General features: G+C 35.4%; 1 protein-coding gene across 1 annotated transcript; it reads right to left on the minus strand.

Annotated features, from left to right (window-relative positions):
* Positions 1 to 21: 21 nt before the first annotated feature.
* On the minus strand, positions 22 to 13811 carry PEX3 (peroxisomal biogenesis factor 3). The gene is made up of 12 exons (XM_060753490.2): positions 13667 to 13811; positions 10288 to 10419; positions 9265 to 9346; positions 8399 to 8442; positions 7288 to 7412; positions 5707 to 5773; positions 5554 to 5608; positions 4334 to 4502; positions 4095 to 4165; positions 3454 to 3576; positions 2391 to 2487; positions 22 to 1237 (listed from the first exon to the last, which is right to left on the minus strand). The coding sequence occupies exons 1-12, from the start codon at positions 13737 to 13739 to the stop codon at positions 1154 to 1156; spliced, it is 1122 nt and encodes a 373-aa protein (XP_060609473.2). The 5' UTR covers positions 13740 to 13811; the 3' UTR covers positions 22 to 1153.
* Between the last annotated feature and the right edge of the window lie 30 nt (positions 13812 to 13841).

Below are 13841 nucleotides of genomic sequence, written 5' to 3' on the forward strand. Positions count from 1 at the left end.
TGTTGAGTGTTTACACACACACACTTTTTAAAAATAGTTTTATTTTTATTTAAATGTTTCATTAGGTTTCAATCAATACAAGTTAAAAATATTTACAAAATGAATGTGTACAGCAGTAGCTGTTTGTAAACAGCATAGACATAATATTTGCTAGAAACATCAGCTCAACTCTGCAACAGGAGAACACTGAGCATTGCACTGGTCAAAAAATAGCTCCTCAATTTATATTCTCAACTCTAGAGGCCCCAATCTAGAGAGTCTAAAGCATGCATGGGCAAACTTGGGCCCTCCAGGTGTTTTGGACATCAACTTCCACAGTTGCGAACAGTCTCAGGCCCTTTCCTTAAGCAACTGAGGGGGAAAAGGAAGGGGACTGTGGCTGTTAGGAATTGTGGGAGTCCAAAACACCTGGAGGGACCAAGTTTGCCCATGCGTGGTCAAAAGCATAGAAGTCAATATGTTCCTTCCAAACACTTTCTACACTCAGTTGGCCAGGAGACCTGAAGGTGAGATAGTAGGTGAACAAGAGAACTAACTGCAAACTGCTTGCATTCTTTTAATATAATAGGAAATGAGCATTTGATCTTTCACAGCTTAAGTAGCTGTAGACAGAACATACAGGCCAAATTTTGTGTTTAACAACTGATATTTATTAAGAAAGAGTTAACTTAGAAGTTGTTTGTGCCAGTGGAAAAAGAGGTTTCAAGCTCATTTGCTAGATATGTTTCATCCATTGCCAATCCTGGTGTGTTCTGTTACTGCTGATTTTTGAATGGAAGTTTGTTTCATAGGCCATGCACTATTCCTATATCGGGGAAATACTAGCAAAACATCACCTCTTTTTCTTCCTCACCCACCTTTCCTATTGAAGAACAGAAGCCTGGCTTTGACGTCTTGTTATATATCCAGCAAGTTGTTCAACAGCCAAGATTGCCTTCATACAAAGGCATACCATACAATGATTTTTTCCAATAAAATTTTACCTGTCAGTTGACATTTTCATCAACATAAAATGTAGAATTTGTATTTCTTTAGAATGACTTTTTGCTGGCCTAATAATCCTACATTTTTCTGATAATGAGATTTTTTAAAATAAAATATTCACAATGATGGAGCACTATTAATTTGTATCACATACATCTTGCCATGTGCCTCATTTCTGTAATTGCTGAGGAGTACTGAAAGCTTCATACACATTAGCAGCAAAATTTTTCACTTGTTCCATCATTAACAGGTCCTGGAAACAATATACGACGACTGATTATTTAATTTTGATTTTTTAAACACAATAAACGAATAGCATCAACAAGCATTTATGACACAATCACACAATGTGTTATACAGCACTAAGTGTTTAGACTCAAGTTGAAGATACTGTATATACTCAAGTATAAGCTGAGTTTTTCAGCCCTTTTTTAGGCTGAAAAAGCCCCCCTCAGCTTAAACTCGAGCCAGCGTTATTTATTATTTTACTCTGTTGTTGTTGTTGTTATTATTATTATTATTATTATTATTATTATTATTATTACTACTACATTTATTATTTTACTCTATTTTTATCACATTTATTATTTTACTCTATTATTATTGGAAGGATACGTAAGCACATTTACATTGAAGAAGGTTAGAATAATGGTTTAATCAGAGTTGGACAGTCTTATCTTAAATTACAGTTTTAGGTAAATATTCAAAAACATTTAACCTACTGATGCCTCAATTAATGTAATTTTATTGGTTTCTATTTTTATTTTGAAATTTACCAGTAGCTGTTGTATTTTCTACCCTTGGCTTATACTCAAATTCATACGTTTTCCCAGTTTTGTGGCAAAATTAGGTGCCTCAGCTTATATTCGGGTCAGCTTATACTTGAGTATATATGGTACTTTACAAACCATGTCAGAGATACAATTGAAACATGACAACAAAATACAAAAAATATACATGCTGACAGTTACAACTGGATCACATCCAAGTGCAGTCCCAAGAGTATTCTACATCAAGCAAATCTCAAGCCATTTTGATCATATTTTACTTTCTTGGCCTGACTCTTGTTAATATATTTTCAACCAACAGTGGACTTCCTTTATGTTTCTAAATTTCCTCTTCCATATAAAATACTGGCCATTCTGTTAGTACTATATCCACCTTACTCTTATCATAACACACAATAATACAATGTCTGTAACAATAATACAAAATGGGCTGATGGAATGCTTTTCCTAAGTATCTGAAAATCTTCACTTGATTTGGGATGCAAAATTATTTTGGTTTTTTGGCCTTACACTGTTTTGAATTGGTTTTATGACTTCATGAAAGCAAAATGCAGAAACAATTGTAGACATATCTTAAATTGGACTTAAAATAATGAGTTGACAAAAATGTCTTCTTACCTGCACAAAGTGACTAGGAGTTTCACTGCAGATTGAATGGATCTGCCCATTTATTATAGGAATTATCTTGGCTAAAGGAAGACTGACACTAGAAAGACTAGGCAAGAAAATGGAAGTGAAACATGGTTACATTAATATAAATGTGGAAGACCATATTGTTAACTATTTACAGAACAGCAAGTGCAGACTACCTGCACCAGAAACTTACAAGTCAGACATTCTTCCCCTATGCAGCTGATTAACTCTGGACTTTAGCATCTCATATACAAGAGTGTTAGAGCCTTTCCACCACTGATTTAAATTTTTCATATACAGGCAGTCCCTGGATTACAAACATCTGACTTCCAAATGCCTCGTGGTTCAGAATGGGGGCGAGACAACAGGAAGTGAGAGAAGTCTACCCCTCGGAAGGGAAATTCACTCCTGGAAGAGTTATCATGGGGAAAAGATGTCTCCACTGAAGCTTTATCACCAAATCCTTCTTTTCACAACAAGCATTTTTTTTTTCAAAATCAGGGACAGAAAGAGGGGTGAAATCTTCTGAACGGGCACAGACAGCAAAACAAACATCCCAGGGGTGTTAACCCTTCCCTATGTTATCCAAAGCTAAAATAAATATATATTTTGGCTAGAGTTACATAGGGGCTCAAGACAGCTAATAACATGATACAAACCAATACAAATGTAAAACAAAGCAAATACAAAAATATAAATATTTGTGTCATTGATATAGAGTTAAAACACAGTTACCACAATTAAAATTACTACCACTACTACTACTAACAATCATATTTTAAAGCTACTCTTTCCAAGTATTGTGTTACATTTCTACAACCTAACTAGAATGGAATATTCTAAAACAATGAGCCAAAGGAAATACTTAAGTTTTGATAACTTATATCTACAGATAGGTTGACTTCAGTGGAATCTTAAGTAATGTCTTTTTATTTGGTCAAAAAATTAATTTCTTTAACACCAGTTAGGTATACATCAAGCTTCTGCATAAATTCATTTTTATATAGAAATGAACCTTCTTTCAGTATGTATTTTAAAATAATGTTACCTGTTCATGGAAGCGCTATGACAAATATCTTGCTCAGTAGGTTTGAAGAATTCTGCCACATTGTCCAGTAATCTACTAAATCCTCTATTTAAGCATGAAGTCAAAACTCTATTAAAATCTGGACTGGAGTAAATAAAACAAACCCGTTATTATGAATGCTCTGCTGGTACACATGTCATCATCGCCATCATTATTATTAGAGGTAGACTGATACTTGATAATGTCCATTCATATTGGGTCCTCCCCTTTTGTCCTCATACACATAGGCCACATCTACATTGTCATATAATGTAAATTCAGAATGCAGTTTAACTCAATTGAATTGTTATATTTCAGTATAGATGGGGTCTTAGACAGTATTTTCAAACATGCAAAACAACAAAAGCATTTAATAAGATCAATTCCAACAAAATGAAATGGAAGCATCAGAAAGGCTGGCCTGTTTCAACCACATAAATGCGTATTTTACAATGTTTTGAGTTAAGGGGGAAGCAGGCATTATCTAAGCAGAAATGAACTCACAAGGTTATAAAGGGATCAGTTATATGACAGACCTCCAAATTTCAATCCACGTGAATTTTCCTCATGTAAGCAAGAAGTTTACCACAAATATAGATTGTTGCAATAGCACAACTACATACCTTTCCAACATATCTCTTGTTTCATTAAGTAACTTAATAGTAGTAATATCTTTTTCTGTAAGTCCAGTGGCCTAGAAAGATAAGTATAAAAGCACTTTGGTGAGATTTGATTTATTTAGGATAATTTGGCTTTGGGAGGATGGGTTCTTTTTCGGATTTATCCAGTTAAACGATAATCATTAAGTGGTAGTTAAATAAAAACACACACAAACCCTAACTATGTTAATCAATGGAAATACCTGGGAAGCTAAAGGATTCTCCTCATCTGGCATCATGTAATGACAGAGCAGAGAATGGGATCCAGTTTCTTCTGATGTGAGATTATCTTCAGGCTGTTCTACTGCCCTCCTTATTTCTCTAAGCTTCTCATCCAAATCCAAGAGGGAAAGCGCATGTTTAAGTGAAACACTGCAAGAAAGAGAGTTAATTAATAATAATAAATAAAACTTCATTTATATTCTGCTATCTCCTAGAGGGGACTCAGGGCGGATTCCAACAAACAAAAAGGCAAACATTAAATGCCTCAGTACAACAACAAATACAAACATTTAATAGCCCAAAATATTACATTATATGTTATATGAAAATAATATATAACATGTCATCTTCTATAAATTAAATAAAATGTAACCTATCAAAAATTATATCTAACATAAAACCTAAATATAAAACATCCACATTAATGTACAGAAGCCAATGAAGGTTCAATAAGATATGTGAGTTGATTGTGTGGCCAGTGATGTTAACTAGGCTAACATGATGTGACCAAATATTGATCACATGAGTTACTTGTACCTCTACCAAATGATTCATATACAGCACAAGCCCTGTATCAATGGGAAATACATCCTGGAATTAGGAGGCAAATAGGAAACTGGATAATAGCAAAGTCAATTGAAATCAGTAACTTCCACTAGAAGTTATTTATTTACTTATTTATTTGCAGTATTTATATACTGCTTTTCTCCCCCTTGGGGACGGGGACTCAAAGCGGTTTACACAGAAATAGTGGCAAAATTCAATGGCTTACATATATAGACCAAATCACAATCAACACCATATAACTAAGAATAAAATCAATAGGACAATTAATCATAAGATAAAAGGATATTTAAAACAGAAAATATAAGAATTAAATATAAAAATATAATTAAATTTAACAGAATTAAAATATAATTTAAAAATTAAATATAAGAATTAAAACACCTAATAAAACATTAAAATCAAATCTGTGTGAATACCATAGATTTGCCATAGAAACATTTGTTAAGTCTTCCAACATGATTTTATTCCAACGTCTACAGCAGAAGCATACCATAACATTGCCTGGACCACTTAGAAAACTTGTAGAGAGGACCTGTTTTGGCAGATGAGAATAGGTGAAACTGCAGGTGCTGTGTCATGCTATATTTATTAAGCCTTTAGCAGAAACTTTAAAAAAAAAGGCAGTCGTTTTTACCTAGTAAATACTTTTTGCACAGCTTTTTTAACCACAGTAATTAATTCAATCAAACCTAGGAGAGAAGAAGAAAGTTATTGAGGACCGATTGCCATTTGTTTGAACTCAGCAAAAATCAAAATCATGTACAAGTAGTTTTTGTGGATACTGTACCATCTCCAAGGAGGTGCTGAATACTTGATAAATATTGCTGTTGGACGTCAGGGGGAGCAAGAAGGGTCTATGAGGAGAAAAACATTCTGTCATGTTTCTGTTACTTTATGGAGCAGTGTGTTTATCCTCCATGTCTGTAGGGCTGTGCAATCAGGAGGCCGCATCCCCTCCCCTTGCTTTCTCTTTCCTGCAGCTGGGACCACTTTCAAGGCATCCTGGTTCTTAACAGCCTCAGCCATCTTTGAATACAGAACAGCAGAGGACACAACAATTCAAAAAGGTGGTGGGGGAAACCTCAGAGATCCTTTCTGGAGTTTACTTAAATGCAAACATGATAGGAGCCCTTAAAAAAGATTAAAGACCAATCTTTTCCTTCAGGCCTATCCAGATGGCTTTTAAATTGTGAATTTAATAAATGTGTATGCTTTTTAAATTGATGTTACGTTCTCTTAACTGTATTGTTATGTGAGTATTTATTACTATATTTTAACCTGTTGCTCCCTGCCTTAATCAATAGATAAAGGTGAGAAATTATCAAAAAAGGGAAGAAATTTCACCTTTAAAATCAATGTATGTTATGTTTGTAGTTTAGACTTATATGTAATCAGAAAAGAGATATATGTTGTACAGTTTGATATATAATTGTTGTTAGGTATGTCTGTGTTTATGTATGTATAAGTATTGGTTTTTATTTGTGGTTTCTTTGTTAAGAATTTTAATCAAACATATTGAAAAAAAATCATCATCAGCAACATAACAGTCAGAGTATTTCTTCCATATTCCAAAGCTGCATAAAATCAACCTGGATGATTTTATTTCATGTGTGCACAATGACAGTTCTGAATAAAGAGTTTGCTGAAATTGTCTACTTTTTCACTCTGTAGGAACCTCTCTCTATTATTTTCATGTTATTTCTACCTCTGGTACAAAAGTTTCCATTACAGAAATAAAGCCTAGGAACACATATACTTTGTAAAATGAGGTATACTTCTACAAATCCCCTTGCAAAAACAAAATGATCCACATTTTCTACTTCTCAACATTGTCCTGTTTGTAATAAGAAGTCTCAGGGCCCTCCAGACAGACCATATACCTCAGGACCTGATTCTAGGTTTTTTGTTTATCCCAGATTATCTGGCAGTAGGGACTCATATAATCCAGTTTAAAGCAAAAAAACCTGGGATCAGATCCTGGGATATAGGGCCTATCAGATCAGTCCTTCAGTACAATTGGAAACAACTTGTTTTTATCTGCAGCTATGACTGCATTTTATGAATTTTAGTGTTTTACATTGTAATAATTACATAAGTGCATGACTGTAACTCTATGGTTTTATCGTTTTAGATTTATGTATTGTCTATATGTGGCACCTGTCTGTATTTTCCTAGGTGCCCTGAGTCCCTTTGGGGAGATGGTGGTGGAGCAGAAATAAAACTTATTTATTATTTATTACTAATAAAGGAAACTCGTATAATTTAATTTAATGGGATCCAAACAAGTGTTTCTGATTCCAAAAGTAACCACTGCCCCTTTCAAAATTTTCCATCCTGGAGACTAAAACAATTCAAACAATGTACTTACTGTGTCATTTTTGCAAACTGCTGCATTATCCAGGTAGATGTATCCACCAATAATGTTTAACTGGACTCGCAGAAGAACTACAAGCATACATGTGCTATATACTGCTACAATACTTCTTGTAAAACCTTTAATAAACAAGCAGATATTATTTTAATTGGATGTCTAAATAAAAAAATGGGCAATTGTTGCTCTAAAACAGGGGTTCTCAAACTTTTTCAGCTGTGCAGCTCTTTTTGAAGCAAAAGTTTCTTGTGTAGCCTCAAGCAATGTTTATATATTGTATCATACATAATGTGTGTGTATATATATATACACACACATATATATCAGCCATGTACCCCCAACAGATGACCATCTGCTCTTAACAACAACAACAACAGCAGCAGCAGCAGCAGAAACCCCAGGGGCCATCCAGTTCAACTCCCTTCTGCCATGCGGGGAAAGCACAATCAAAGCACCCCCTGAATGGTGGGAGGGAAGAAAGGAAGGCGAGGGGAAAGGGGGAGGGAGAAGGAAAGAGAAGGAAAAGCTTGGAAGGGGAAGAGGAAGGAGAGAGGAGAAGGTAACTGAGGAACCCCCTAGTATGCTTCGGAGCACACTTTAAGAATCACTCCTCTAGAATGCTGTCATTATAATAAAAAGCTGTCATTATAATAAAAAGCTATATAGACTATGTTTCAAACATAGCAATTATTACTTTGTGTTATATTATAGTTAAGTATATAGTTTGTTTGGATCTCATTTTTTGTATTCTTTAATATATTATACAATAACCAAGAGCTCAAGATTATCAAAAGCATGTTAGATTTTATATTAGATACAGCAAATGAGCCCCTGGTGGCACAGTGGGTTAAACTGCTGAGCTGCTGAACTTGCTGACCGAAAGGTTGGTGGTTCTAATCCAGGGAGCTCCCATTGTTAGCCCCAGCTTCCGCCAACCTAGCAGCTCGAAAACATGAAAATGTGAGTAGATCAATACATACTGCTACATTATCCTTACAACAATGTATCATGTGCATTAGAAATATGTTCCTGTAAAAAGATCTACATTTTAAGCAATAGTCAGAACGTCACATTCACTGGGTCAGAAGCATTATTCATTTGTACTTACTAATAATTTTCAGGTCTTCCCATATTTCTAACTTGTTGGCTGGTCTGTAAAATGAAAAAAAGAAAAAGAAAATATTTACAACAAATCTGCATCTGACTGGAAATTCAGATGTTGAAGTGTGCAGAATTTCTGAAACCAAGACTGAAAGGAAGTATTTACTCAATACTGGGATTATGGGAAGTAATATTTACAAAGTGATTATAGGCAATCCCTGAGTTACAAACATCCAACTTACAAACGACTCATAGTTAAGAATGGGGTGAGACAACTAGGAATTACCCCTAGGAAGGGAAATTTACTCCTGGAAGAGTTATTATCATGGGGGAAAGGTGTCTCCATTAAAGCTTTCTCATCAATACTTGTTTCCTCAAGCCAATTTTTTTAAATCCCATTATCACAGGGACAGAAAGTGAAGTGAAATCTTGTGAAGAGGGGCACAGACAACAAAACAAACATCACAGAGGTGCTCACCCTTCCTTATGCTATCATAAAGCTAAAAGACATTACACTTTAAAAAATTACACTTAAAAAGATAACTTGTATGGCCTTGGTAAAATATCAGCAGGCATTTTTCAAACTACGTGAGACACTGTGGGATTTGTTATACGCTATAGTGCAAGGTTAAAATATATTCCTCTGAGAGTACATGCTAGGACAGATACTAGACTTTTAAAAGTGTGATTATTCTCTCCCATATTTATCAGGATATGTCACTTTAAATCTAAGTTGCTCTGTTACGATTAAAGGGTTCTAAATGTTCAGCAGCCTACAAAATAGGGTCGCAGAGAACAGTTCTCCCACACTATCATGATATACACACACTACTTAACATCAAATTTAGAGGGGAAAACAAGGATTGTGCTTACTTGTTTTTCAGTAGAGAAGTGAGACTTTCAGAGTTCAACTGATACATTAAAGCATCCCTTAACGTTGGAAGCATAGATAGTACTATCAAAGGGAAAAAATGATAAAGAAAAGAATCACACTTTTTGCCTCCTCACCAAATTAAAAATAATAAAGTTGTAAACACATATAGTAATAATGACAAATTGTAAGAGAATCAGAAAGTAAAAAATTAAAGTTTCCATTGTAACAGAAGCCTAACATGTTCACTATAGACTTCAGAAAATCTGGAAGTACTACTTGATCTATCTATCTATCTATCTATCTATCTATCTATCTATCTATCTAAATGAGCTTCGAAGAGAACATAAGGAGAATATTTTACATTGAAATGTCTCAAATTACTGTTTCTAATTTTGATCACCATTATTCAAAACTGATGTATGTGTTAACACAAAAATAACTGTATGACTTGTGTTATAAAAACAAAGAGGCCTTTGCCCATTAAAGTAAAGGAAGTTTGATATGGCTATGCCTGCTTTTAAAAATACAGCAAAATAATATACCATTACAGATACATTAAAAATATTGTTTTGGATTAATGATTTGAACATTTCAAAACATATTTGTTATGAGCTATTACTATGGTAAAACATCAATCATCTGGGTGTCTCCTGGGAAACATCCTTGCAGACAGCCAATTCTCTCACACCAGAAGTGACTTGCAGTTTATCAAGTCACTTCTGGCACGAAAAAAAATCTCAACTATACAGAACCCCCCCACCCAAAAAAAAAAAAAAAAACTCTTTGAACATACCAAACCTGATACAGTTCATTGAAGTCTAGCTATTATGCCCATTTCCCATATTAGATAATGGAAATAACAGCTCAATTAATACTCTTGAACTGTACCAGAAACCTTATAATACATGTGAATAAAATATGAAACGCAAGCAGATCATGAGCAAAACATTTGGTTTGTTTGAAGTATAGTTTCTAAAATCCATAACGTGGCTCAAACTGAACCAACCATAGCAATACCTTACCTGTAATGTTGCAAGTTCTCTGGTTACTTTCAAAATGATACTGCCTTCGTGCTTGCGCTATATATTCTGCTGCTTCTCTTTCTTGAATTTCTTTCATTTTTTTCTGCCCATATTTTCCAAGTACATAAACTCCTACAAAAGAGGGGTTAATGGTTTACAACACCATAAATGTTCTTTTCTTGATATCTTTGTTTTGTGTCAGATGGTGCTACATTTTGATATTTAAATTATGACAGAATAAGCTGCAAAGGAAAAGGGTGCTACCCAGAGCAAGTTCTCCTAATCAGATTAAGTGATACAAAGAATAGAACTCATTTCAAAACAGTGTGTATGGTAAAACTACACAATACCCCACACTGAAAACACTACACAACTATGTTTAATATGCAGTAAAAGTACACTTTAGTGAAGACAACATGGGAGTTCTCTCCAGTGTTAAGTAGGGACAACTGCTGGGCTAAGAAAATCTTAAAATGAAGGAAGCAGGGGGTTAGACTGGATGGCCCATGAGGTCTCTTCCAGCTCTATGATTCTAAGGGCTGCTTAGGACAGTGGTTCTCAACCTGTGTGCCCCCAGATGTTTTGGCCTTCAACTCCCAGAAATCCTAACAGCTGGTAAACTGGCTGGGATTTCTTTGAGTTGTAAGCCAAAACATCTGGGGACCCACAGGTTGAGAACCACTGGCTTAGGAAGTGGGTTGCCTTTGGTTGTGGGTGGGAATCACGTGGCTTTCCGGATGTGGCTCTCCTACAGAGAAAGATGTAGGCAATTAGCAGGACAATGTTTTACAAACCAGTCTTACAGCAAAGCCTTTTAGGATTAAGAAATTCTGTCAGTCTGTTAAAAGAGATTTTAGCACCCCTGAAGACGCTACTTAGGAATGTCATCACATCGCCCTGTTGCAGGTTAGTACAAGTAGCATTTTGAACTGGCACCACTTTTGTGAACAAGGTTTACATAAACACAGTGATTTCTCAATGCACTGCTGGACGTATTCCTTCTAGATAAGCTCCCAACTAACTGGGATGCATTATTATATCAGCACAAGAAAGATAAAACATCTGGTTAAGCATTAAGATAAGAGTTTGGAAGAAGGAGGGGGACATCTTTTCTAAAGAAGAGGTTATAATTATAAGACTTGGAACTGCAGGACAGGGATGAGTCTGTGCCTGCAGGTGTGAGCAAAGGGAGAGATTAAGCTTCAGCAGGCAGATTCGCGAAGAATGGGCCTCAACTTGATTCCCTGCATTATTGCGATCCTTACTATGGGGAAAAACTTGTTTTCTAAAGCAGGAGGAATGTGCAAAGCTACAAAAAATGGAAAAAGATAGGAAAGCAGAGTCTGAGTTGCTGTGAGCTCTCCGAGCTGTATGGCCATGTTCCAGAAGCATTCTCACCTGACATTTTGCTCATATCTATGGCAGGCATCCTCAGAGATTGTGAGGTATATTGGAAACTAAGCAAGGGATGTTTATATATCTGTGGAATGTCCAGGGTGGGAGAAAGAACACTTGTCTTCCTGTTGGAGGCAAGTGTGAATGTTGCAATTAATCACCCTTATTAGGATTGCAAAGCCTTGTAGCTTCAAGGCCTCGCTGATTTCTGTCTGGGGGAATCTTTTGTTGGGAAGCGTTAGCTGGCCATGATTGTTTCATGTCTGGAATTCCCCTGTTTAGAGTGTTGTTCTTTATTTACGGTCCTAATTTTAGAGTTTTTTTAAAAAATACTGGTAGCGAGATTTGGTTCATTTTCATGTTTTCCTCCTTTCTGTTGAAATTGTCAACATACTTTCAATGGTTTCTCTGTGTAGACTGACATGGTGATTGTTAGAGCAGTCCAGCATTTCTGTGTTTTCAAATAATATGCTGTGTCCAGGTTGGTTCAAGAAGTACTCTGCTATGGCTGACTTCTCTGGTTGAGTTACTCTGCAGTGCCTTTCATGCTCCTTGATTCATGTTTGGGCCTTGCTGCATTTGGTGGTCCCTATGTAGACTTGCCCACAGCTGCAACCCAGTCATTACGGCCATAAAACCTTCAGCAAACCAGCCTGCTTATCAACAATCAAGATAAGGGTGACCCAAAGGGTCAAAGGTTTGGAAGCCAAGCCCTGACGGAACTGGGTGGGTTTGAGTTTGGAGAAAAGGAGGCTGAGGGTTAGGATTCAATTTGAACATGACAGTCATGTTTACATAATATTACAGTATAGTGGTATAGTACAATATAGTAATATATAATACTAATATTGTGCTGTGTTAATAATTTATTGTATACACATATAATATTGATAATATTAGAAATGTAATACAATATACTGCTAATATAATTTTGTATTTCATATTACTTATAATATTACTAATAATATTACGAGTATAGTGGTGTAGTATAATATAGTAATATATAATACTAATATTGTGCTGTGCTAATATTGTGCTGTGATAATATTACAATGTAATACAATACAACACTAATAATAATATAATATAATAATTTATATTTCATATTACATGTAATATTAATAATATTACAGTATAATGGTGTAGTACAATATATAACACTAATATTGTGCTATGCCAATAATATTACATGTACATGTAACTTGTAAGTCACTCTGAGCCCCCTTTGGGGTGAGAAGGACAGCATACAAATGTTGTACAGTACAATATAGTAATATATAATACTAATATTGTGCTGTGCTAATTATATATTGTATACACATATAATATTGATAATATTAGAAATGTAATACAATATGCTGCTAATAGTAAGACATAATAATTTTATATTTCACATTACATGTAATAGTACTAATATTTCAGTATAGTAGTGTAATACAATATAGTAATATATAATATAGTAATATATAATACTAATATTGTGCTGTGTTAATAATATAATATATTATATACACATATAATATTGATATTATAATGTAATACAATATAACACTAATAATAATACAATATAATAATTGTTATATTTCATATTACATGTAATATTACTAATAATATTACAGTATAATGGTACAATATATAACACTAATATTGTGCTATGCCAATAATATATTATACGTACAGATAACCTGTAAACCACTCTGAGTCCCCTTCGGGGTGGGAAGGACAGCATATAAATGTCGTAAATAAATAAATACATACATATTTGAAAGGATGTCACATTAAGGAGGGGGCAGGCTTGTTTTTCTAAAAGCAATAGATTCAAACGGCAGAAAAAGAGACTCAATCTAAACGTGAGGAAGAATCTCTTGACAGGAAGAGTGGAATATGGTGGAGTCTCCTTCTCTGGGGCAGAGGCCGGGTGGCCATCTGTCGGGAGTGTTTTGCTTGTGTGTCCCTGCCTGGCTTTCCCCCTCCCCACACTCACCGCCCAGGAAGGCGCCCAGGAAGATGCATTTCTTTTTGTGCCGCCGCAGGAAGCCCCACACGGACAGCAGCATCCCGGAGACTCTGCGGAGACCCAGCAGTGGGAAGAAGCCCCGCCCCCCGGCGCCGGCCACGCGCGTCCCGCCGCTTCCTGGTCCCCCGCTGCTGCCTCGGTC

Source organism: Anolis sagrei, chromosome 1 (genome assembly GCF_037176765.1).
Source record: "Anolis sagrei isolate rAnoSag1 chromosome 1, rAnoSag1.mat, whole genome shotgun sequence".
NCBI lineage: Eukaryota > Metazoa > Chordata > Lepidosauria > Squamata > Dactyloidae > Anolis > Anolis sagrei.